Raw genomic sequence first — 27,626 nt, forward strand, 5'->3', positions numbered from 1 at the left:
CGTCGGCATTGAGGTTCAAATACAAGCTTTGTCGGAGCCCTTCGAAAAGTAGGAAAAGTCGTGGTTTGGGGGATACTTTGACTAGTTAGAAACCGGTGACCAAATAACATCACAGGCATCCCAATGAGGCCGAAAAAAATAAATTGTGTGGTTCGGGTCACCCGACCCTACCTGGAAAATACCACCGACCCTACTGTTTTTTTTTTTTTGGTGGGACTTGCGTAAAAATAAAACCGCCATTTTGTGCCCGGTACGGAAGTGAACGGTACTGTACGGGCGTTATGCTCGGCGCGTCGCAAACAAATGAGTTGTGCGAATCGCTACAGCAAAAAGAAAAATAAGTTGTGCTAATCGCTACACAACAAAAACATGGCGACCAATTCCGCCGTCATGAACATCGTTATAACGGCGTGTAATCACCATAACTCTCCAGAACGTCGGGAGTTTAAGCCCATAACACCGAAGATGAGTTTCGAAGATGTAGAGATAATGTTTTTGTGCGAGCCGGGGTCTATATTCGAGATTAATATGTTAACATCCGACAAGGGCCGGGGCAATGGACCCGTTTGTGTGAAGAACAGCTGTACGACTTTCCTGTCCATTAAATGTCGTCTAATTTTAATATACCCCACACACCACTGCAGGACAAGACATGACCCTTTTCACTTGTCACGTTTTTATCCAATGATGCAATCATAAAAAATAGTTTAAATAAAATAGCAGCAGGGTAAACATACTACTAGTATAGAAAGGAAATATAAAATTCTGAGAGTTCTGACATAGGCTGGTGCCTGACAAAGTGTGACTTTATTTTAAACTGGGACTGTATCCTGGGTATGTTGCCATTTGTACAGTTTATAAAATATTCCTAACTTAACTTCTTGGAGAATGGCGGAGAAATGTTTTTGAGATGCTGAAGCAGGTCAGTATTGTCATTAAATTATCAATATGATTTGTTTTCGGAAGTTGTGTAACGAATGACAACGAAACTCGGCTAGCTCAATTGGGAGAGCGCCGGTCCATCAATCTAAAGGTTTGTTTATCCAGGAAAATCCATGTTACCGAATGTTTAGCCCCAGCAATGTCCTAATGTAACTGAAATACTGTTTAAAAGGGTCAAAAACAAAACAAAAAACCTGTACCAAACTAAAAACCTAAAAAAAATCAATAAAAAAAATCCCTAACTTCCCTACCCATTCTTGGGGGCCATGTTACCCTTACCACAAAATTATTTTTTTTAGGCTTGGGTGCATCTTGTAGGGGATAGGGTCCCCTAAATGGCAAGACTAGTCCCAACCTCAGCACGTGCAGGGATGCTGAGATATTTTTGACATTAACTACACCATTTTAAAGTTTTTTGGCGCCATTTTTAACGTCTAAGAGAACCTTGGACGCGAATAGAAACGGTGACGCCAATACGTCAGAGATGTGCCGACGTTCGCGTAACGTAGGGAATTGAGAGACCTAAACATGAAGAAGGGTCTCAACCCCTGGCACCTGTGGTTCTGGAGATATCTTCGACATTAACGGTCCATTACAAGCTCTGTCGGAGCCCTTCGAAAAGTAGGAAAAGTCGCGAATTTGGGGATACTTTGACGCGTTAGAAACCAGTAACCAAATTACGTCCCAGGCACCACGATGAGTGCATCTTGTAGGGTATTTTTTTCCCTAAATGGCAAAATTGGTCCCAGTTGTTGCACGTGCAGGGATGCTGAGATATTTTCGACATTAACTAACCCCTTCTAAGGTATTTTTGCGCCTACGAGAACCTTGGATACGAATAGAAACGGTGAGGCCATAACGTCATAGATGCACCGACGATTGCATTACGTAGGTAATTGAGAAGCCTAAACAAGAAGACCGGTCCCAGCCTCATGGCAGCTGTGGTTCCGGAGATATGTTTGACATTAAAGTCCCAATACATGCTTTGTCGGAGCCCTTCGGAAAGTACGAAAAGTCGCGAATTTGGGTATATTTTGACGCGTTAGAAACTTGTGACCAAATAACGTCCCAGGCGCCCCGACGAGTGCATCTTTTAGGGTATAGAGTATAGGGTCCCTAAATGGCAAAACTGGTCCCAGCCTCGCCCCGCTTTCTAATGAAACCGACATAGAAAAGTGGCGCCGAAGTTTCAGTTCATCTTCTGGAATCCGGACAAGGTCTCGTTATAGTAAGCGGCATCGGACAAGGTCAAGTTCCTCTAATGGGAATGAAAACCCATAAGGGGGTGCAAGAGGGGATGCAAGAAAATTGCCCCATAGTTTGAGTTTTGACGGGTTCTCAAATTGACATAGTTAAAGGTCAAATTTCAAAGTTACCTGCGGGTTATGAATTAGTCAGACGATGAGAGTTATGATTATCCTGCTTGGAGTTTGCAGGGTAGATATTTGGATCATTATTCTTTAATGGATTTAATCAGGTTACAGATTAACGTTTTGTCGTTTGACAAAATAACTGGATAAACGTTTTGGCGATAGCAAAGTTTAAAAACGCTTGCCAAAATGAAGATTCCTTGAATCTAATTAAAGATTTTCATTATACAACACAGGTCATGGACTGTAGTCGTTAGAAAGAATCGGAGCAAGTCAAGGCAGTGGATGAGTCAACGCAGTAAAAGTTAGAAAATATGATTGAAAGTCTAACCCAACGTCTAGATGCAATGACGTCTGCAAATTAAAACAAAGTACGGGGTTCAATTACTTGTTATTTTGTTGTTCCAAAAAAGATGGTCTGAAACGGAGTTAAACGAAGAAAGGGCCAGGGTCAACAGATACTTTATTCAGTACCTTCATGTCTGACCCATATTAAAAACATAGGCCTTAACACCACAGTGCAGAAGGAGAAAAAGAATGAATGTGAACGAAAGTGTAAGCAGAGATGCGGATGCAGTTGTACAAAACCTGGAAGAAGAAAAGTCTGCAAGTCTGCATGAGTTAAGGTTAACATCAGTATTTAGAATTGCAAGAGTAAACTTTGCAAAAAAGTGGCCATAACGCATAATACTGTTGATAGAGTATCTGCTGAGGAAGTAAAAGGTTTTGTACAGCAGGATGAAAATGGCACTGCTTTACAGTGTTAGTTGATAAATGCTGGGGTCAGTTTTCAAGGTTGACGAAAAAACGCTGTGAAGGTAACTACAGAAGCAAATATGAAGCAGCAGCTAATGTCGAAGAGAGAACAAAAAGGTCATGCGCAGTTGCAGACCTGAAGGCTAATTGTTCAGACGGAATTTCTGGCGGTAATAGCGAAGGAACTTCTGTTTAAAGGCACCAGAGAGATAAAACAGGCTTTCGACATTCGGGAAGGCACTCAGGTGTAAAGGGTTTTAGGGAACTACTGAGGTGATTTGGAGGGGCAATCTCAAAACGCCATATCAGGAAGGTTATACAAGTGTGCACTAACGGGAAGGACTAACTGATTCCCGTGTCAGGGAAAATTAATTGTTTGAAGAGGAATTTAGTACTTCAAGGTCACTGTTAAATGACGTATTTGACGGCAAGCCAAGATTTGACATCATCGATAAAAAGTATATTATGTATTGTCAAGTTTCTACAAAAAGAGACAAAAATAGTCTATTTGTTGGGAGGTTTCACCGAAAATGCTTCTGGATTATAAATATGGTAATGCTGGATAGCATAACAGCTATGAATGAGCATAGAATGGTACCAAGAAAGGGAGAAGAGGAGGCTCGGAGCTAGATTTTGAACATGTCGAGCATTACTGATTGTAGTACCAATAACTGTTCTTGTTTAGTGTTTGCTTATGTAAAAAGTTGGGTAAAAAGATATTTATTAAATACCTAATTAACATAAAGAGACAAAAGGTAATCACAATTGAATGCTCCAGAGACGTGGTATTTCTTACCATCACTCCGTCATGTTCTTAAGATATGCTATTTTTTACCATGGCATCACCACAACTCCAAGGAATGTTTGTATAATGTGAAGCCATTGTAAAACAATTTATTTAAGCAATAAATTATATATCATGTTGTAGTTGGTAAACATGTATATAGTAAGGCACAAGAGAATAAATTTATTGTTTTGCAAAACAAATCCTCCCTACTGCGAATACCACACCAACGCCAAGTTACTGTCCTTATTACACTACCAAAACACAAGTAATTAGGTTTCAGTCATCGCACCTGTTCCAATAACTTGACGAAAAAGAAACACAAGTAATCTAAGGTGGTTTATATTGATTATAATGTAAAGCAAAATATGTACCAGTATTAAGAGTAACCTGTACCTGTTAATAAAGCATTAATGTCAGACAACAATAAAATGAACAAAAAACATTGAAATTAAAATGCTGATTTCAAATAATGTAACAAGCTAATTAATCGTAGCATCATGTCATATACGTGAGTAATATACGCCGAGTAATAGTCCTTACAGAGAGATATTAATAACAAACATAAATTTCATAATGCTGCACAAGTATTATATTTATTCACGTTTATTGCACAAACCATACAAATATCATTCATTTCTCTAGCTTTAAGCACGGTTTTATCGGAACGATTTATGAAGGCCTATTCTAAAAAGAGAGTTGCCAATTCTGTTGATTGAACGATAGTTGAATTTATTAGCACAGCATCGTCTTTACTTTTGCGTTCTTTACAGTATTGGCATAACTCGTCCCAGCGTTAATCTTGGAATGGTAGTGACGATCTTCATAAACTTCAGCGTTAGTTCATCTGAAGCCTCTAGGTCACTCAAAAGCTTATCGATGAAGAGGAGATCAGGTCAGAAGAATTCTCCGTAAACAAATAAGTTCATCCATAATTATGTTTTTTTCTGGGAATGAGTTGAAAAAAACCTAAAGGGACATGCACGTTAGATCTTAGTAATTAAGAGTCTAGTTGTATGTTATTATTAGCTTTTATATAAGATAGATTTACAGTTTAAGGATGGATAGTTATTTCGTATACAATTCGCAGCATAATCTCATTTTCTTATCAGTATATATATCAATATTTTACAATCAACAAATAACATTGCGGAGTTATCAACAACAGCTAATCATATTAGCTCATAAGCTCGTGAGCTTATCATACATGGAATTCGGATGTCCCACTTAAAGCACTGTCTGCACTTGGTTTTTCGCCATCGTGTTGTGGTAAACGGGCACCTCTGCATATGACAGAAAAAATAATAAAATATTTTGAGTCATCTTATAAAAAAGGTTTTATATGAATTAAGGCACAGACTCCGCGGATTGAGATATACTTTGAATCACTCATTCAATAGTTTATTCAAACAATAATATCAATATTGATATTTAATCCTTTCAATTTGTGAATGAAACAATATTCGTATAATGAAAAAGAAAATATTGCCTCAACATGTAAATTACGTGGCGTTAAGTTCGATTTGTTACAGACTAGATGAAGCTGAGGCAAGCAAAGGCTAGTAATGCGCCACTGAGATGAAAGCAAAACTACTAATGAACCCTGGCGAGGGAATCGATGTGCACATGGGAAACAAAGCCAACATATGCGCCATTATATGGATAGCAAAGGCAATTTAGCACCAATGTAAAGGAACTGACGATAACTAACGCACTTCCATAAGGATAGCGACGGCCTTTAGCGATCCAAATAAAGGAAAGCCAATGTAAATATGTGCCACTGTAAGGGTATCATCGGCCATTTACGGGCAAAGCGACTGACAATAATGAAATGTTAGGGAAGCGGGGGTAACTTACCCACCATTGAAAAGAAATTGAAAAGCACTTATGCGCCATTGTTATGAAAGTGAAGGAGCGTAACATTAAATCAATGCAAACAATCTATTAAGGATATGGTAAGGCAACACGAGGGCACAGGCAGTTTTCGCAACATCGAAGCAACGTTACTATTTGACATCAAAGTGTCTTTTAACATGGACATCATTTTATTGACTTTTTTATTACATGCTTGGATGTGGTTTGTGGTGTTTTGTCAGTATCTTACCCAACAAATCCATAATTCCGTTCAGTCATCAGTTAGTTATCACCGGTGATGAACAAAAAACGTCACGTGACCACAAATGCAAACGCAAGTAGTACTTTGGCTCGATTGATCATCAATCTAGGTAAGTTTCTTATAGATAGTTTTGTTATACGCGAGAGTTCTTTAAAGTGACATAGCAATAAAAAGGAATACATTTGAAAAGCTATGACATTGTAACACTAGCTACGTGCGTTTTTATTCCTGGACACTACTGGTATCGAAGTGTTCTTGGAAACTATGCAAACATGAATGGTGACCAATAAATCGATCGAAAGATAAAATAATGCGTTCCTTTTTGCACTAATTTTTTACCTCAAACAAGATATCTTGGACGTGTTTGTTCTAGTCACTTGTAAAATAATTTGATAACTTACACCGATTTTTTAACAAAGGTTTTACCCGACTAAAATTAATTTTTATATATATATTTTTTGTTCTTCTTTGTAAATGTTTTCAGACATGGCTAATTGGTCAGACGCGTATTTTGGACATTTTCCTATTAAATGCCATTTAATCCCCTTTAGGCTTTTAATAAAAATATGCAATTGTTTGTTGTACAACGAAATAAAGGCTACTCTCATGAAGCGATCACAGACAGCATTAACCGTAGTTGATAGGTTAAAAAAGATGTACCTGTCTTTGATTTCGCCTTGTTTGGATCGGAACTTGACATGGACTCATCTAGCGGCATGTACACGTGTGGGGTATCCGGTCTATAAGAAGGAGCTTAATATCAACGATAAATATCAAACCTTTACAAATTGTATATATATGTAATAGTTATTGTACCAACATCCCGAGGTATTGAGAGTGAAACGCGAGCTATGCTTCATTTCAGTAACATGCGTTTGGCGTAATCAATTTATTCTGTGTTGTCATTCTAACGGTGCAATAACTGTCATGCGGATTTTTTTAACAACAACCTGTTTATTGTACGATTATCTGTTACCACTCAAATACTGGAATTAATGCATTCATACACGTAGATAAACATACACTAACATATAGTACAATGACAGATAACGAGATATTTGTTAAATATCATCCCTTTACGTTACTTAAAATGAGATGAATTCCTACCCTTCATTTCCAACACCTGAAACATCAAGAATTGACAAATATTTAGTCAAAGTTTAAGCATTATATGACTTGATATTGTAACATATGCTCTATGATATAAATCAACAAGAATAAATTCATTATTAAGGCCGGTCATAACAAAATACCTAAAACAATGAGTCGTGCTAATTTATGGGCGAAATGTTAATAAGAGAGGTTCAATGTATTGCCCATTACAAGGCAAATGTATACCCCAGTTAATTTTAAAGATTTTGTTTTTGCTGAATTACATGCAATCAAACATCATAGTATGCAGAAAATAAATTAGCAATTTCTAAAAATAAGTACATAACTGTAAACAACAACAGCAATACATAATTTTCCAAATAATGAAATATGAAACTTACTCAAAATGTCGTAAACAGGCGTGTTGTTTTTTGCTGATACAGTTTCGTAAGTTACGGCATCGTTATCACCAGAAATCTCAGCAAAAGGTCTGAATTGGTTTAATGTTGTCAAACATACAGATATAGTACATGGAAGGTGGACGTGGGAAAATAATTTACTTATAAAAAAAACATGTCAAAAGAACTTTATTTCGTTGCTATGGATATATGAGCATGAAGGACAATAAAAACCGTCAAATTGAGAGTGTGGTGGTCCATCATATGATTGACGTTAATTACGTACCAAGATTTCCCAGTTACTACGTCGATGTAAAATTAATAAACGAAAACAAAATAAAACTTTTTGTCCTAGATATCAATATAACCACATAATAGTTCATATAAATGCACAATATATAACTTTATATAATTAGAGATGTCACTATATAACTACTTTATATAAAACATTACCGAGATGTCAATTCCCAATCTCTTTAAACTTACACGGTAGGTCTTGAACGTGAACCTGTAAATAAGATGTATGAAATGTATTTACGGATTGAAAAACGTGACAGTTCATGTATACTTAAGCAACAGTATTTTTTGTAGTGAAACCCCACAATTTCCACAAACTTGTGCGAGCTTCTTTATGTTATACCAGGACATGATATGGTACATGTTTTAGAAAAGTGAATTGATTTTATACAAAGCGAAGCAAACAAATTATCGTACCTTCTTTACGAGTGACCTTGAACGCACACGATACAGAATAATGATTACGAATTATACAGAAGACGACGACAATGACAACCATCGTTATAACCACAACTGTAACACCACCAGCTATTGCAGCGACTTGTGGTTTAGCATCGGCAACTTCTGTAAGATGTTTACTACAATATTTCTAGTCCATTACGTTAAAATAAATTAGTGGTTTAATTGCCATATAATTCAATTGCATGCGCTTAACACATTTCCTAGTGCTATACCTTTCAATGTGCTGAATGTTAATATGTGTTTCCCAGAATCACCTGCTATATTCATAGCATAACATTTGACAAAATAAGATCTCCCTGGTTCTAATCTATGAAGGGTTACGTTCATCTCAGTTTCTCCGTTATGTTGAACACTAACATCCATCCAATCCGCCAAAGTATCTAATACTCGATATGATATGTGGAATGTTTGTGGAGATCCATTATTAGATCCTGCAATCCATGATAAAACAGCGCTTGAACTTGTCACTGTATTTGAAATCACTATTAGCCAGCTTGGAGTATCAGGTGGACCTAAATCGTAAAAAATGTAAAAATAAAATTTAAAAATTGTAGATTAAAATAAATCTCAATAGGACATAAAACCTTAATAAATGTTCTTTAAATGTTTGCATTATACTGGTACCGACTGATTGCAGAAACATATCCTCGACTAGTTCCTCGCCAATTCCATTTTTAACTGAAAGACTGTATACGCCGAAATCATCATTATCAGTATTAACAATGGTCAAGTTACTCGATAAGTCCAGGATTGTAATTTCAAACTTTGCGGTAATATTTGATAGTTGTGCGCAAATATTTCTGCCAAAACATCTTTTCCAGACGAACTGTGAAGAGATCGGGACTGGGTACGCAACCACAGTGTACTGTAGTGTTACATTATCATGTAAACGAGCTGTAAAGTTCAACTTGATATCCTGGCCAGAAGGACGCCGTGGTGAACCTGAAAGACGAATTTATATCTCCAGAGAATATAAAACTGCTCTGATAAATACATTGATTTCACAAATATTCATATAGAAAAGACATAACTATATAGAAATAACGGAATAATTATGTTTTGTGAATGAATCTTAATAAAATATTAACAAAATATATTTCAGAAATGCAGGGTCATATAGATCAAGTAGATCATATTAGCATGAAATGCGGACAACGAAAATGCATTGGTAAACGTACATGTAACAAACAAATGCAACTCCTTTGCTGAGGGCTTGTCGAAATTAAACTGGTTGCTACCGTCACAAGTGTAAAGCCCAGCATCCGTGCATGACAGATATGTAATCGTGTACTCCAGCTGTTTGGAGTGATCGACGGATTTTCTCAGTTCACCGTCCTTTTTAATATTGATGGTTGATGGAGGATTGCTATCCACCATGCAGGTAAACGTCGTACTGATTTTCTCTGTTTGTGTTACGTTTGCTTCGTGTCTGCTTCCAGTCACACGAAACTCTGTTACGCTTGACTTATCTAGAACACAATATTGACACAGTGTAAGTACATATTTTTATAACATAATATTGTATGCAAGCGTATAATGTACTCTTTCTCCTTACCAAGCGTATTCCAGAGATGTGATTAACAACTCTAAACTTTGTATAAACACACAATACGAGTATACCTTCATATATGCACTGTCGTTTAGCAGATTATTCTAGATGAAATCATACTATCACATTACATTTGAATAGCGTTTGAATGTGTCAAACCTACGCATGTTTGACCCAGTAACTAACGTTGAATGTATAAATAGACAAGAACCAAATTCAAACTAGACCTAAGGGTAATTAAGACAAACATTACGGCAATATTTCACGAAGATGAAAAACATTTCACAAAGTGTATGCATTGTTGTCCTGTCTACACACGGCGTAAGATGAACAACATCAATATTATAACTCACCATGATCAGTTTGTGAGTTAAAGATGCAATAAGCAAAATCATATGCCTTGTAAATATAAAATCCATATTTGGACAGAGGGCAATTTCCCTAAATAAAAAAAATTAGTTCATGCTTTACGATGAAATATGGGGTTTTAACAGTGAAATAACAACAGTGAAAATATCAATTTGGTATTTTCACTGCAAAATAAGGAGTGAAAATATTAACTTTCAGAACTACTTTTAAATTCCTTTGTTGTTACATGTACTTGCCTTGATAAAAACAGAACACTGTACTTCAGTAAATTATGTCAAAAAATGTTAAAAGAAAATAAAGAAAAATTTAAATAAATATATAATTGGAAATTAACAACTTACCGTTTATTACCGGTTATCCCGTTTATCAAATATTTTACTGATCTTTGAAGCTGAATGTTCGAACATTTGCTTTCATACCAAACAAATTACAGACAAAAGCAACTGTTCGAACATAAATAAAATTGTATATCATCGTTCAAATGTATTTTGAACTGTTAACCGTTGTAGTACGTAAAATGAGCTTTCTGGAGAATTCACACAACAATTTACAGATAGATCAGATATTTTTTACCCCACCCACACCTCAAAATGTTTCAACAAACTAGCCTGACATTTACTCTTTATCTGGAAAACAAACATTTAAAAACGAAACAGACTGGTCTCTGACAATAAGATGACTGAATATTAACTTACTATAAAAACACGCGTACATGCAGTCTTAAACTAAGAAAAATGGTTAAAATCCAATGAGTATCCACATTTGTTTTGCTAACACATTTGACCTTCCAAATTTTCATTCTTTAAATCGCGGCTTAGTAATTTGGTTATGTATTCATGCCCATCTTAAAATAAAAAGTGTTTTCATTATTTTTTGGAACATATGTGCACTAATAATACTTTATTGTTTACTGTTTATAAAGCTTTGCAATAAAAAAACGAGCGAATATTACGCTATAACAATGAATAGCAGAGAACTATTTCTCAGCAAACCGTAAATAGAAAAGTTGACAGCTATAATTATGCATGAGGGGCGCCCCACGGGTAGCGGCGTAAAGCCCACCCTTTTCAAATAAAAGGGGGCAATTCAGAAATAAATAAATAAAAAAAAAACTCCGAAAAAAAGCATAAAAGAAACAGAAAATTTGTTTATTTCGTGATCATAAAAAAACTATATTTTCACTCGTGGCTTCGCCACTCGTGAAAATATGTTTTTCTATGACACTCGTGAAATAAAATACGATCTTACACTGAAATAAACAAATATCCTCTATACATTTATATGTCAATATTGACATGTCACAGGAATTTAATTTTAGTATGCATATAGCCTGAACAAAAGTTTATGATTCTGTTTCTAAAACTGCAATTTAACATTTATTAAATATTGTTAATCCAACAAAACCATAACACCACCCAATCAACTTTGTTAATTCAATGGGATTTACAGCATTATTTGTTTTGCTTTTCATTATAATTTACACAGTGGCTTGATGACAAAGGCTCATTAAGATCACATTAAATAATTTCAACTAGCCAAAATTATATTTTATACATACTTCAACATGTATATCATCAATATAATACATTGCCATAAACATAAAATGAGATTTGACAAAATTTAAAAATACCCTATACTGTAATATGAAACAAGTGAAGAATGTTCGCCCGGCGAAAATGTAAACAAAGACCAATTCTTGTTGAAAACTATAACTTCTTCGTAAGCTACAAACAAAATACCTGGGTCATAGATGCAGTGGCCCATTATATACACGTTAAAACCGGTATTTTTGTCGAGAGAAACAGTATACTATGAAAATGCTTCAAAATGCGAATTATCACAAGTGCTAGCCAGACATTGTTCTGTCAAAATGACGTAATACCCGGTTCGCCTTAATCGATAAGCGAAAGCGGCCGAAGGACGGGAACCATCGGAAAAGGATTGAGTGTTCCGGTGGTTCCCGCCCTTCGACCGCTTTCGCAAATCGATGAAGGGGAGCCGGGTACCACGTCATTTTGACAATTTTAATTTTTAACGAGAATTGGTCTTTGTTTACATTTTCGCCGGGCGAACATTCTTCACTTGTTTCATATTACAGTATAGGGTATTTTTGAATTTTGTCAAATCTCATTTTATATTTATGGCAATGTATTATATTGATGATATACATGTTCAAGTATGTATAAAATATAATTTTGGCTAGTTGAATTTTTTTATTGTGATCTTAATGAGCCTTTGTCATCAAGCCACGGTGATATTATAGTAACCTTGTGAACATATATGTTAGGTTGCATATCACTTTGAAAATCAACTTGTCTAAATTAACTATCACTACTAATACAAGAGAGTTCTATGACTTCCTTCCCAAACAATTTGCCAGGTCTAATATTATCACGTAATGAAAAGGTAATGAACTCATTAGCTGTTCAAGTTGCTGTTCATATAAACCGCAAAATCATTACTGACCTGGACCTCCCTCTATTTTAATAATGAGTTTATGGTTCATAGACAGTTTTTTCACATCTTATAATTAAGTTATTGTATAAAAATATACATACACTGAACATTAAGGTGCATGGTTCCGCTATGTCTCCCAGTCTGGGTGGGAGATCCAGTAGGCGTCATCTGGTTTGTCGCGGTGCATGTGTACATGCCGTCGTCTGATTTCTGCACAGAGGTAATATTGAGAAATTGTCTGTACCATTGCCTGCTGTCAATTGACCTCGTCCAGACAATGGATGTTTGAGAAGGGTTCCCAAGGATAAAAGAACATGAATAGTTTACGACACTGCCCTCCAAAATGTCATAAGTCTGAGTAAGTTGCACTTTAGGTCCAACTAAAGGAGTAAACATGGCATTAATTAGTACTATCATGAAGCTTTGTAAGCGACTGATAATTTTGGAGTTGATGGAGATAGATTTGTCAGCATTTTTAACAGTATTCCTTTGTTATATCAGTCTAAATCGATTATTGCAGCATAATTATTTCTATTTAAAAGATATCATATCAATTATATATAAAACAACTTACACTGAATATCTACCGAGAACGATGTGTTGTTGGTTCCCTTTTCCGTATTTACTCCTGTTTGGTCCATTGTATTGGTGACTGTAAGGGTGTACTGGCCGTGGTCAGCTGGGTGCTTGACATTTGTGAGGGACAAATTGGCTCCCGGCACTTGTTCACGATCCGGAGTTGACCACGTGTACGTGACTAGAGGCGGGTTGGCGTAACTAGTGCAGCTGATAATGCGGTCTGTGCCCTCCACAAGTATGGCAGTGCTCGAGATAGAAGTTCCACTGATGGTACAAGAGGGTGTACGCGGGGGATCTGCAGAAGAATAAAAGTACGATTATTGTGTTGTGTACTCTTGTGTTATGGGATGGGTTGGCTGAATTGGTACGGCTTGCACTTGACTTGTATAGCAGTGGTCGAGATAGTTGTTCCGCTTGTCGTGCATGTTGGTATTGGCAGAAGATATACGGATCGAATGAAGTTACAATTCTTCATAATTAATTGGCGTGGTCTGGGCGTGTTGTTGGAACTGGTGCAGCTGATAGTGAGTTCTCTGTTGTCGACTAGTAAAGCAGCAGTCGATGGCACAAACTTGTGAACGTACAGAAGCTACATGCAGAATACAGTAAGAATACACCATTATGTATTGATATGATCCGGAAATAGTCAGTGAAACTGGTACAGGTTGTAATGCGGTATTTGTCCTCCGATAGAAAGTCCCGAGATATTCATGACGCTGAATGTATTCATGTGTCTTTAGGTAAAATGATATATATTTTCTATGATTTGGGCCAGGCATATCACTGTTGTTCTACTAGTAAACACTTTACAATGAATAAAGCCGTTACAATTTTATGTATAATTTCATTTAGTATTTGTCACTTTCAGAAACATTATATGTACCAAATGGCGGAACTACTGGTGAATGGTGGAAACATTTGCTGTTATATTGCTAATTCCGGTAAGCCTTTAATCTTAAACTTAATGGATTAATGCACTATCCTTTTTTGACACCACTTACACAGAACCTGAAGATTGATGGTTGTTTTTCGATATTTATCAACCGCTGAACCCCCAGTAGGCGACAACGTGTTCCTTGCTGTACACGTAACACCTCCGGCGTGTGTTGTCTGTACGCTGACCAATGTAAAGGTGGGGCCACTTTGTGAGCCTCCATCAGGGTATGTCCAGGTGTAAGTAGGGCTCGGGTTTCCCGTGCTGCTGCATGTAAGCGTCATGGAACGTCCGGATATTACCCGTACAGTAGTAACCACGGAACCCTTGTAGGATACTATCGGAACTGAGGGCTCATCTTTATGAAGAGGAAACGAAATACAGTTAATATAATATTGTAAGTGTTGGGTTACGTTACTAGGTCACGTGATAATAAATTAATAAGAATGATATCAACTCGACCCTAACCTAAGTCCCAGTGCCACTTAGAATTAAATATTTAGAGAAAAAAATAAAGTGAGTACATGTATATAACTATGATAGAGTCTCATATAATGTCTGGTAAATTCCGGAGTCCACATGATGCTGTATTAAAGAGAATTTAATTGAAATATCAAAGAAATTCCAAACTGGTCTTCGGAATCACTATATGATAATGAGGTAGGTAAGTGGGCGGAGCATAGCGCTATGCAAACAGTGCCTGAGTGCCGGATTAGACTGGAGAACACTAGAGAAATACGATATATTTTCAAATGAAATTTCACATAAAGAAAATTAAGCTCCTGTTTCTAAAAGAAATGTGTTGAAAGTATTTTCGAATGAAAACTTATCAATGTTATTTATTGAAAAATTGCAGATAAATACTCGCTCATGTTTTTGTAAAATGCATTTTTTTGTGTATGATGAAATGAAGTGTTGCAAATCATTACGATTGTTATTACTGAGATACTAAAGGCTGGAACCCTTCAGCAAATGTTGATATTTGCTCAAATTCTTTTTGTTTTTTTGAATACCATAGTTTTCAAATAAGCGTCAACAGCTTTGTTTTTGCGTGATTGGTTGATTGGCGTTATCATGTGATGTTATCAATGTATGGTAAAGATGTCAAAATATCAGCAAGATTTATGAGGTCCTCGTACGGATACTACCAGTTCAAGCGCGGTTGCCACACAAGTTATTAACAATATTATAAATGTGTTTGTTTATTCTTTACCGAACTAATCAACGATTTAATTATTAATATCAAACGTATGAAACTACTTTAATGGTTCAATGCTTGAAACAATTAAACACCTTCGTTTATTTGAAAAAGATTAAACCATATATAATACAAATAATAGTTTATGGTGTTACTAATCAAATAGGTTGCAGCCTAGCGGTAAAGCATCAGATGTGTCATCATAAGTAATTATATTGATGATTTCAAAGTGTGTGATTTAAGTGTTTTGTTTCGTAAACATTTCGCTTTCTTTTGTTTAATTAATGAAATAGATAAAATAATTTCGAAACACAAAGGATCCCAATGAACATTCGCATATGCCTGATAAAGAAAGGTCGTCAGGCAGTTTCTACGCAGTAGAAAACGTTGTTCTTTTAAGCGTTAATACAAAAGTGACAGTATTTGTCGGAGATCATGGGAAATCATATCCATATTTAGGCCGTTTTCACCCCTGGCCTTATTTATCTTTTTGAAATATGAAAAAGAGCTCTGATCTGCACTTTCTTTGAAGAGTGTGTTTAAACAATGGTAAACAGTTTCCTAGAACCCAAATGTGTATACAATTTAACTGTTTTATCAGAAAATAATCGGATGAAAACATAATGATAAAACACACAATTGTTTTTTTTAATCTTACTCTTCTAATTTGTATTTTGGCGTTGTTAACCCTGCAATACACACCCTGTCTTCTACGCCTATTTACAATTAGTGTGGCTACAAGTACAAATGTACAATAATACATACTTGCACAGAACATTTAAGAAAAACAATAATGAATAAAGCAAGGCACCGCCGTTCCTTTGTACTACTACACGCCCTGTATTTATTCGCGTACATTCTAATACATCTTAGACGAATTGGAAGAAAACAGCCAATCCCCCCGTTGTTTTCTCTGCAATACTTGTATTATATATCACTTGAATACAAAAGCGACTCCAAGTACTACAAAATATACTTACAACGAACATCAAAGACAACAACAAATGTTTAAAGTCAATCACAGCCGTTATTGGCCTTGCAATATATGTCCTGTCTGTAATGCGAAAAAAACAAGGAAGTTTCTACACGTACATTAATAGATACTTACATTGAACATCTAAAACCACACTGAAGGAATACAGCCAAGCCCCGCCGTTCTTTGCCCTGCAGTACACGCCCACATCATGATCGTTTCTCTGCACAGTCAACGTCAGGTTACCGATAGTCACAATCAGATTACCACTTGCGCTCAAGTCTGTCTCTTTCCCGGTTGTAATCTCAATGTCATCCGCTCTGTCCGGTGTACCGTTATCCTTGTACCATTTCACTGTGGCCTGGGGGTTCCCGGCAGATGTCTCACACCGGAAATGCCGGGCGGTGTGTTCTATGACAGTGACGGAGCGGACCGCCGGGAATACCATAGACACCGATGTTATGCCGACTATAAACAAACACGTAACACTTAACTGTAAAATCTAACTGTAAAAACTAGTGCCCGTTATTAGGGAATATAATATTCAGCATGTTTATATTTGTTTAAATAATTATATTTGAAGTACATTTGTTAAAAGCCTAGTAGCCTCTACTGAAAGGGAATGAATATTATTTGTATTGTATTGACGTGTTAGGTATCGACGTAAAATGTATTTTAAGAGCGAAACGAGACATCAGCAATCTAAAGAAAATAAAGTGGAGAAAATATCGTTAACTTGGTTAGGATAAATGCAATCTGTGACAAACGTAAAATGTACATCTTTTGGCGAAAATGTTTGTGCCTGAACTTGGTTACTGGTAAAAAGCGCTACCATTAAAGTGTAGGTATAACATGTTCAATAAGCTACTTAAGAGTTATCAATATCAGATATTAAAACAATACTTAACAAATGGCAACCACATAGATATGCCATTGAAAACATTTACAGTAGTGGCGTTGGTGAAAACAATGCCGGTTAAAGTGCGATCGCTGGAGTGTTTACACATTAATTTTTAAACTTGTTCGGCTACGAACAGTATCAATTATATTCATAATTATTTGACAAACACGAACCCGCATCGTTCACACTAGATGCGCGAGAAAAGTAATTTATATCGTCTCAAAAATATCATTTTTCAATTCTAACACATTTATTTGTTATTGCCTTTCCACTTAATTTGTGAATTTCCGGTACAAAACATATAGGGTACTTTCAGCACGGCTGTTTCTACACAAGAAGCATTATGAAAACTATTACTAACAAGTCGCCCATTTATTGTATACAACGCTTATTTCGGCTATGCCGCTTTTGTAATGACTATATCGAATTTTGAGCTGGCTAAAATCTCCGCATAACTCATCTCAGAGATTCTCAATTCAAGGTCAAGTAGTTCTCCAGCCGATGCAGTTTGTGAACATAAATAATAGTTGTTCTTGTTTATTTTTTATCAGCAGTGTTTGCCATAAATTAATAGTGAATGTTATTTTTTCAAACTAAAATGTTCTAGTTATGCGCATATTAAAATGAATATATTACTCCACGCCTTCATGAATAGCCAAATAAATTCTTTAGGAAAAGTGAATTGTGAATCCGCCCGAAAAGGCGTTCTCAAATTATACATTGTCGAAATATTCAATGTTCAAGCGTAAATTGTGTTAAAATGTTAGAATTAAAAAAAAAGACAAATTGAACACTTTTAGTTGCTAAAATGTCATGGACATTTTCAAAATGTTAAGGTTACCATCTTTAAAGATCTTTTGAATTCCTTTACGCCGTAAATACAGACTTATACCAATTACTTTAAACGTCTGACTTCTGATATCATATTGTATTTAACCAAAATTTTTTTATCATTATGACTATTATTGCTAGTGCATTAGTTTTACATATGTGTAAACACATTCATATATCAAAGCACTGAGTGAAATAAATGCGGCAATGCCTGGATTATACTGCCCATCTGATGAATAAAATTAATAAGTATTGTGTTGAAATAAGAACTGAAAGGTTGACATAGACAATAAAGTTTCCAAAGTAAATCAATGGTTTCTATAAATAAAGGGAGTTTTTACGGAAGACATGGTTGCTCAAGTATAATGTTATAGAAACTCATTAAACCCCAGTTAACCCCAGGAGTGGGGCCAGTTTGACGCAAGGGACATAATTTACAAATGTTGGTAAAGGGCCACTACATGAGGCTACATACCAAATATCAAGGGTAGACGCCTTGTGGTTTCAGTGAAGAAGATTTTCAAAGACTTTACTATATCAGTATTTAAAAACTAAGAACCCTTATGGACAGGATTTGAAGTATCGTGGAAAACAGCCACTAGATGAGACTACATGTACAAACCAAATATCAAAAGTCCTCGCTTGCGATTTGGGAGAAGTATATTTCAAAGCTTTAAAAATGTGAGCGGCTGTGGTAAGGAAACGAATTCTTTCCGCCGTCTTAATTTGTATTTATCTTATAGATCATAAATAGGTTGTGTATTTATTAAATACACATCCTTTGTCATTCAAACTCGCATTGTCTTCTGTAACCGCACCAATAGATCATAACCTCTTCGAATGCGTAAGTTCACATGTCAAGATCCACCTAAATAAGATGCTGTCAATTGATACATAAGTAGCTTACTTTCCTGGCACTCAGAATAAATAGTACCGTGAAATCTTTAGAGCTAAGTATTTGTTAAAAACCAATGGCACATGTATCACCTATGTCGTTACTTTACATTTGGCAGCAACTTCACATCCGGCACATATCAATTAAAGAGAGCTTAAGTTTCGCAACAGTTTATCCTTGTATCTTACAAGAACAGTGTTTCAATATTTCTGATATCTATGATAATTATGTGACTGGAATTGCGGCAACTTTGAACACTTGAAACATTTGTCTAAGAAAAGAAATTATGGTAACGTAGGTTACATTACTTGTTGAAATGAGAAATAAATTAAAGCCAGAATATAAAGTTTGCATAACTGAAGTGTTTAATTTTGTAAAAAGAATTAATCATTTACTAGAATGAATCGTTATTGAGCAAAATATAAACTGAAAGTAACATAAATTACAAACGCATTATCTGCACAATCATAATAAAGTTTAGGGGTTTATTGATGATATCGTCTTAAACGTATTTGAAATATGGCTTACCTCTTTTATCAAGCAAACTGATGTGACTTTATTTGTTTAAGCTCTCTGTGTAACATTATTTTTTTGGGTAAAAACGTTGGTTTTTAAATAACATTTTAAAAGTAACGTAATTTACACCAATTTGTGCGGTTTCAATTTGTTTTAAACTTTCATAGAACTTAAGATGATTTACCAACTTTTTATCTCATATACGAGCATTATACATGGAAGGACCAATATAGTTGAAACTTAAAAATAACTAATTAGGGTAACGTAATTTAAACGTCCGCTACTCACTTATACCCCCTGCCTCATGGTAAACATATCTTATTTTTGGCGTTTTGCTTAAGCTATTGGAAAGTCATAACCATTAAAATTTCCCATGGGGGAGCATAGGTCAACTGGCAGATTAAGGTCTATTAGCTATACAATTAATTCGCATGCAGTCAGCATATGCTTAACATTAATTTAACAATGATTACAAACATTTTGCAATATCATCGAGATAGTAAACGATTAGTTCTTTGACAATATGATTGTGATTCATTTTTATTTTTAAACAAAATCAATATTTCAGGCCTATTAGGTGTTTAGTGATTGACAAACATTGAATATTCATTATTTCACTACATTTGAACATGAAATCTGTCAGTCAGACGGACATAACGACTTACAATTTTAATCAGATTGAATCCAAAATTAACAGTCAAGACGGTCGGACCGATGGTGATGGTTTATCGCAATGTATGTATACAATGTATGAAGTAAATAAGTATTTCCCCTGAAAATATTTCCAAAGACTTTCACCAAGGTGCAGGAAACTGCAATCATTTGCATGATCTATGTGTTTTGCACATATTCACAATTTGGCTTCATTGAGAAAGATACACTCTGAAAATTTATGCGCACATTTTAAATATGTTTGAAGTAGGGATGCAAACGAATATTCGAATATTCGAATATTCGATCAAACGTTTGGTATTCGAATGGCAAAATCGGTATTCGAAAATTCGAAAAAAAAAGTTGAATAAATAAAATAAAAAAACCTTTGACCTACAAGGCTGCAATTGTGTATTAAGTTCTTTTGTCATGTTTTTACAATGATTGGCCCCTAATGCCAGAGGTGTGAATGTGATGACAATACACTAAACACGCGTCATATGTCATTTAGGGACATATCGCCGGGTACTATAAAAAGTCCCCGTAATTTTACAACTTGCTATTGGACAAGTGACACCAATGCCTTTGCCAATTAAGGATTTAAGGAAACGGCCTTCACACTAATGTGCTGTCTTGGTTGCAGATTAAGCTATGCAACATTGCTCAAATTGCCGTGATACTATGTATGGCATTTGCTACAATAATGCAGATGTATGTGCTGTTAACTGTTTTCCATGTATCGATGCACTGTTCTTGCTTTGAAATGTTACTGTATAGTATAGCGTTTTAGGATATATTGCCTCTATTGATGTAGAAGAATCAAATTCATTATTGTTTCGTTTTATCATTTTACTAGTTCCCGAGTTGGTTTGGTATATAAGGTAGAGGTCTATCCCAGAACGAGACTGCTCGTCCTACGGAAAGACCCTCCATTGGCTCATTACGCCATATGATTAGGAATCCATCTAATTTCACATTGTTTCACAATATGAAGGCAGCGGAATTATTCGATTTTGATTTTTGATTGTTCATAATGAATTACCGTTTTCTATATAAAAATGGGGAATTTCAGAGGCTCATATGGGGAAATCAGGGTCCGCCGCGCGTAGTTGCTACGACAAAGAAGGATCAAAATGAATTGGCTATTACTTAAGCGAATGATAATAATAGTTTAATACAACTTCGAAAAGATGTATTTTGGTTATCGAATATTCGAATATTCGATCGAAAGAATTACCGAATATTCGAATATCAATTTTGCCATTCGTTTGCATCCCTAGTTTGAAGTTTAGTTTCTAATCTCATTCCGTTTGCAAAAATAAATGCAACGACTTTGATTTGACCTGTTGTTGACCCCGTTTTTGACCGGGATACAACGAAGTTGCAATGCACGTATTTTTTGTGTCATATTTTCCAGGCTAATTACGGTAAGTTGTAAACAAATCCGTATGATTATGGAAAGCATTGCATGGGCGGCCTTACAGTTACTGTGTATTAATTTCACTCGAACTTGTATAAAATTCACGTAATCCAGAAGTAGTATCGACTTTATCAATTTGTTGCAGAATCGATTGACCGTTGTTCTAGCATTTCATCGATTAAATTCATTTTTTTAATAAATATTACTTGAGTATGTCATACATTCTGATAGGCTTGTTGGCATTTTTATTTTGTTGTTTTCGTATCATCCAACGACAATATGCCTGTTATCATTTTCAGAATACCTGGCCAAGGAAACTATTTTTATTTCATGTTGTACATGATTATCAGTCCTGGTACCAGTTTGATAATCAAATTCGCAAACGAACATACAATCAAAAAGCAATCAAACTGCAGAGCGTAGTGATACATGACGTAAGTGAAGTGTAGAGTTGGCCGAGGTAGTCAATATCCTGGTGCAAAAGAAATGACAATGTACTTGTTGTTTTGTCCAACCCAGTATTCCAACATTGTTCATACACGAACTGCTCCTTCAACGTAACGCCCAACAAGTAATTTGGCTGGAATTTCACTCCAATTTGACAACTCGTGATTAACAAATGCTAGTATCGCGTATTGTCGCGAGATATAATGAGAACTTTGCAGGTGTCACTATTTTTATGTTTTTGGTAATAGTTATTTTTTATAGCTCCAGTTGCATTTTTCTAGCTGTTATGCAGTTTTAATTCATTATTTGAATATACGTGTCCTGGAAATTAAAGAAATTAAACATATGAATAAGCAACTATTGCTTTCTGCGCATTCATTGTTTAAAAGATTTAGGTTACCGTAGCTACTCGAATTTACCCACAGTTGAGAACAACAAGAGAAAAAAATATCTTAAATAAAAAAAACATTCAGCAGCACTTAACATTAAAAGAAATGTAAGTATAAGTATTGAAGACCCATTATGTTTTTAGTGATGTAAGCTTAATTTTTGTTTGTGTATCCAAGTGACATCTTTTAACCTTTGAGACATTTTTAACCACCAGAATGATAAAAAAAAAATACATTTCTCGCTATTTCAAAATTCAACAAAACCAAAAGTATAATCTGAATTTAGCGCGCACAACGTCATTACGAAATTTGCACATTACGTGACTTTCTGAACACTTAAAACTTTATGTTGCTATACAAAAATGTGTTTCGTTTAAATCGTTTTCCCAATAATGCATCTGTAAAAACTTATTTATCATTATTTTACTCTATGATATCAAAATTGTAGGGAAAAAACAATTATAGTATGAAACCTTATGTTGGTTTTAGCGGTGTGCGAACACACACCTGTAATGTCAAGAAAAATAACCCAGGATTAACAGCGTCATTTTTGTTTCGGACTTTTGTAAATTATTACATGTTCATTTATGTTAGCGCGAACATTTGAACGAAATGTACATCTTACATTTACAAGAGCTCTAGACTAATAATTCCTGTACGAAGACATTTAACAGTGGGTTGAATGGAACAAATGATTAGAAGGCTTTTGGCTGGACTGATCCAACGTCATTTCGCACATCAACATAACGTTATCCATACAGAGACTGGCCGTTTATATTGTGAATACATGTGTACTATCATACAAAGAAGCAGGTTCAAATCCACATCAGATGTGAACGAACACTTTTGAGAAGTGTCTTGGGTTGCATTTGTAAGCAAACCCTTAGGCATAGACTTCATGCGGCTTATTTTCAAGCCCGCAGGCCTGCTGTTCGTCCACCTTAGACTCCAATCACCGAAGACTGAGGTTAGAATTTTACAAGGATTACAAAACATTTACGCTTTCCAGAACCTTTTAACAGATCGATCTAATTTTGAGTTGATTTCAATGACAGTCTTAGACGTGTATGAAGGCAGTAAATGATCAGTTAAAGGAGTTTTGTGTCATTGAACATGATATGTACGGTGGTCCATCTGTGGTGGTCTGGGATGAGGTGTCCTATGATGGATCTACAGACTCGTATACTTGTATGTAATCCGTAACGGTTCTTTAAATGGTGTTCGTTATCGCGACGAAATATACGATGAATATGTGAGGCCATATGCTGGTGCTATAGGCAACAACTTTGTTAATGTAATTTTTGAAAATGAACTCAAACTTATTTGGTGTTTGCACTTATTTGACCCACTAATTCCGACCTTTTCGTAGACACGTGGTATTTGGGCGTGAAAGTTAAACCACGCGTTAGTTTCATTAAATGAGTAATTGGCGATGACTTCGTAAGCTTCAAATGTCTCTAGAAAACGGCACCCTAAACTGTCAATCATAGTTTATTCACGCATGCGCAGAGGGCAGAGCGATCTATGAAAAGAGACGACTTTACCAAATAGGTCGACACAAAATGCCTTCTATGACAATACATGTTTATATTCAACGTCAAATCGGCTCTACATGATATGGGGCTGCAGTAAATAGGATATATCCTCGATTGTCATTGGCCCACATATATGTGCGATCATCAATTCGGGTTCATGAAGTTAGCTTCGACTGCTTCATACAACGGCACCTTAACTGTCAATCATAGTCACTTCGCGTATGTGAAGAGGGCAGAGCGATCTATGAAAACTAGACGACTGTACAATCATAAAGACCGACAAAATATTCTCTACAAAATAAATGTTTATATTCGCCGTCGATTCTACTCTATAACTCGATAAAGCTCGCCAACACTAAGCTCTGCTTGTCAACACTTACACTGAAAGAGAGGGTATTGAGCGTAAAAACTGGCCAGTCATCGCCCGACCAATACCACATAGAGCATACATGGGACATACTCCAGAGACAGATTAGTTTGAGATCCTTCCCTCCCTAGACACATGTACATACTTGTTACGACTATAATACATACTTTGTAAGACTATAATACACTCTTTCTACGACGATAATACATACTTGTAACGACGATTGTTCTATCCCCATTTCCGTTTCTAATATCTCCTCCTTCGGCTAGACAAAACCAAACGTCCCCGTTCATGGCTCTGGTGACGGTTCCGATTACACAGACGTATTCCCTTCTACTGACACATAAGCAGCTGAGGTAGGACGGTGGTGCGGGATCCGTGCCACATTTTGTCGATGAGCCGTAGCCAACTGCAGTTATTGTATAAGGACTTTTGTCCGAATATCTTTTATAATAGGTAACATAGTGGACATCGGTAGAGGTGGAACACGTCAATTCAAGAGTTGCGTTTTCTTGGACTGTAAAACCTCCAAACGTGCCATTCCCCGACAAGTTTATGCTGAGAACTGTAAAATAGTATAGAAACGTTACTTAATATTCGTTTGTTCATCAACCTGCAAATCAAAGCAAAGGCAATTTTATTTAAAAGAACTTTCCGCAACACTCCTGATGATCTAATAAATAAAGGTACTGAAATAAGTGATATACTGAATGCAGGGATTTAGGCCTTATTTTGAAGGATGCTGCAATGTGTAGGTAAATATCCATTTAACGTACAAGACGCAAATGGAGAGAGAATGTTACTTGCAGGACAATATGAGGTTGATTTAAAGTGTGGAGAAGGGATGCAGTAAGAGGTTTGGACGTGGGTCTTGCATCCGTATTGTTATATATCATGTGCATAGTAATGCTAGACCATTCCCGTTCACACCCGGACATTACCAACTATTTCCTATTTATATGGGTATATGCAGCATTCCATAATTGTTAAACTCTAAGTTGGATCTTGAACTTTTAGGTAGGGTATGAAAAGAAACATTGCCTGAATGTTTGACACACACGATGATTTATTTTAGAATCCCTATGTGCATGACAAAGTTGCAGAACGTAGACAGATGCTCTAAGTGCATACATGTAGAATTTCAAAATGTTTTAACTTTAAGTGTGACCTTGCATTTTATGGTAGGATTGTGGGTCTTGCACCCGATCCATGTCCTTTATGTACCAAATACGTGTGCCAATTATTTTTCAAAATTCCACCGTGCACTGGACACGAACAACTATACTGTATATGCATAAATGCAGCATTCCATGATGACAAACATGAATGACATTTGACCTTTAAGGTAGGTGGGTCGTTATTGCAGGCAAATCGTCGCCTTTTTTACCGAATAATTTCAAAATGACTTCATGCATAATAATGTTGCAGCCCGGACTCGACCATTTATACTATATTTGCATATATACAGTATTTCACAATGATTCGACTCTAAATGTGACCTTGGACTTTTAGGAAGGGCCATGTGTCTTGCACGAGAAACATTGTCTTTGTATATCGAACGTATGTGCCAATCTGTTTTAATTCCCTCCCCGCATGGCAAATTCACAGCCTAGACACGACCAACTATACTGTATATGCATATAGCGAACACAACATAATGACCTGCAAATGCAAAAGGTAATATTAACAATTAGAAATAATGGCTACGCAGTATCTCCGCCATATTGTTGAAACTGTACACAAAACCATGCATTTGTAACCTCAAGCAACACTATCAAAACCGGTTTCGAAACTGCTGAAACCATTGAAACTAAAACTGAAACTGGTTTGGTATCAACAAAAACGCCCATAGTATGTGTCGCTGCGTCTAGTATATATTATACAGTAGAAATAAATTATGGTCAGTCTTCACTTTCGCATTCAACAATACCATAAACGAAAGTTAATACAGACTATGTTAGTTCGAGTAAATGTCTTATTTCAATAAATTTAATATAAGTTCGTATAAAATTGTGTAAAACAATTTCTAGCCGTTTAACTTATTCAAATAATGCTGCGTTATCGTACGTTTGTTTGCGTCAAACTTTGAAATAAAAAATATCAGTAATGCGACTGCACATAATAATGCCAAACAATGTCTTAACCCTGGCCTGAAAAATCCCAGCTTCTTTATACTGAGAAAAATGTGTCCATCAAATACTTGTTCGAAATGAATCGAAAAGTGGATCGAACATTTTCGATCAACTCGATCGATCGAAAATGCGATCGTTTTTGACACTCTCTACGGTGTTAATTCTCAAATGGCTTTTAGCCGATATACAAGACTGGAATGTAGCATGAATGAGCCAGCTTTATACAATTATACAGTGCTAGCTACAAATCACTAACTGTGAAATTATGCGTGAATGTACTTTTGTGACCTTGAGTAAAAAGGAAGTGCATATATGTAAACAACAAGATGGCTCACGCAGAGCAAAAGATTAAAGATGCACTATTACTTTCAAATAAGATTTACCACAATTAATCATATTGTTTTGATATTCCAAAAAGGATGAATACATGTCGAAAACAATGGTTCTTATAAAGGATACCGAATTTAATTTGAAAGAAATAAGCATAAAACACGGTGTTTCTACCTTAAGAGACAATAGTAGACCATAGTAAATATTTTAGCATTCACCAATCCGCTTTCTGCTATTTAATACACGGTTACAATCTTTTTATCAGTAAGTAATATTGTCAATAAATGCATTATTTGAGAAGTAGTTAAAGGTTTATCAGCTAACATTGATGTTTGTTGTACATGTGTATGTATTGATTTTGAATAAGAATGTCGCTTTAGCATAATAATGGAGTTTACATGCATTCATCCACTGTAAGTGTTATTTTTGTTTTATTAGGTTTTATAACCATATTATTTAGGTCCACATAAGGAGAAATCCACATAATTCATCATAAAAATAAACAAAGTTTTATTAAATCAAAATCATGTTTAAAAATGCATAATCTCTTATAACTACACTATTGTCTGATTAGCATTGCGCAAATAAAGCATATAATCATTGCATCAATGTCACTAAAACGCATCATTAATTCAACTAATATATATATAATTTATAAAAGATAGCCGATACCTTGGCTGCAAAGAATAGTTCCAAATAATAGAAATAGCTCCATATTGTAACCACATGTATAATTCTCCACACACATTAAATAAGGAAACTAAAACAAAGTTGTATTCCTTTAAGGAAGTAAAAACGGAGGTTAAGTGCTTTTTAACATTTATGTTTTTGCTACAGCGCTTATATTTATCACACAATACTTGGTTTTAAGTTAAATGATAAAAATGAACTGAAATTGGCTGGACCAGATTGGCCATTATGGACCGTTTGTACTTC

General features: G+C 35.6%; 1 protein-coding gene across 3 annotated transcripts; it reads right to left on the reverse strand.

The window, feature by feature from the left end:
- Window positions 1–4,024: 4,024 nt before the first annotated feature.
- On the reverse strand, window positions 4,025–27,449 carry LOC128234317 (neural cell adhesion molecule 1-like). Of its 3 annotated transcripts, none has more exons than XM_052948492.1 (15): window positions 27,363–27,449; window positions 24,440–24,793; window positions 16,412–16,744; window positions 14,173–14,463; window positions 13,167–13,466; window positions 12,694–12,972; window positions 9,396–9,686; window positions 8,842–9,159; window positions 8,430–8,648; window positions 8,173–8,319; window positions 7,945–7,966; window positions 7,462–7,550; window positions 7,076–7,091; window positions 6,629–6,708; window positions 4,025–5,135 (listed from the first exon to the last, which is right to left on the reverse strand). In XM_052948492.1, exons 1-15 carry the CDS (start codon window positions 27,436–27,438, stop codon window positions 5,080–5,082), a joined length of 2,871 nt encoding a protein of 956 aa, XP_052804452.1. In that variant the 5' UTR covers window positions 27,439–27,449; the 3' UTR covers window positions 4,025–5,079. The 3 variants fall into 3 exon arrangements, with proteins under 3 accessions (XP_052804452.1, XP_052804451.1, XP_052804453.1); XM_052948491.1 differs by having other exon boundaries at window positions 8,430–8,729; XM_052948493.1 differs by lacking the exon at window positions 8,173–8,319 and having other exon boundaries at window positions 8,430–8,729.
- Window positions 27,450–27,626: the final 177 nt, after the last annotated feature.

The sequence above is a fragment of the Mya arenaria genome, chromosome 5 (genome assembly GCF_026914265.1).
Source record: "Mya arenaria isolate MELC-2E11 chromosome 5, ASM2691426v1".
Classification (NCBI taxonomy): domain Eukaryota; kingdom Metazoa; phylum Mollusca; class Bivalvia; order Myida; family Myidae; genus Mya; species Mya arenaria.

Coding starts and splice junctions, on each gene's coding strand:
- LOC128234317 (XM_052948491.1), bottom strand. CDS start 27,438: ATGTGTGTGGAGAATTATACATGTGGTTACAATATGGAGCTATTTCTA. Junction 16,745..24,439: donor TAGAACAATCGTCGTTACAA/GTATGTATTATC, acceptor GTTTGTTTATAG/TCGGCATAACATCGGTGTCT. Junction 8,320..8,429: donor AACATTCAGCACATTGAAAG/GTATAGCACTAG, acceptor AACATCTTACAG/AAGTTGCCGATGCTAAACCA.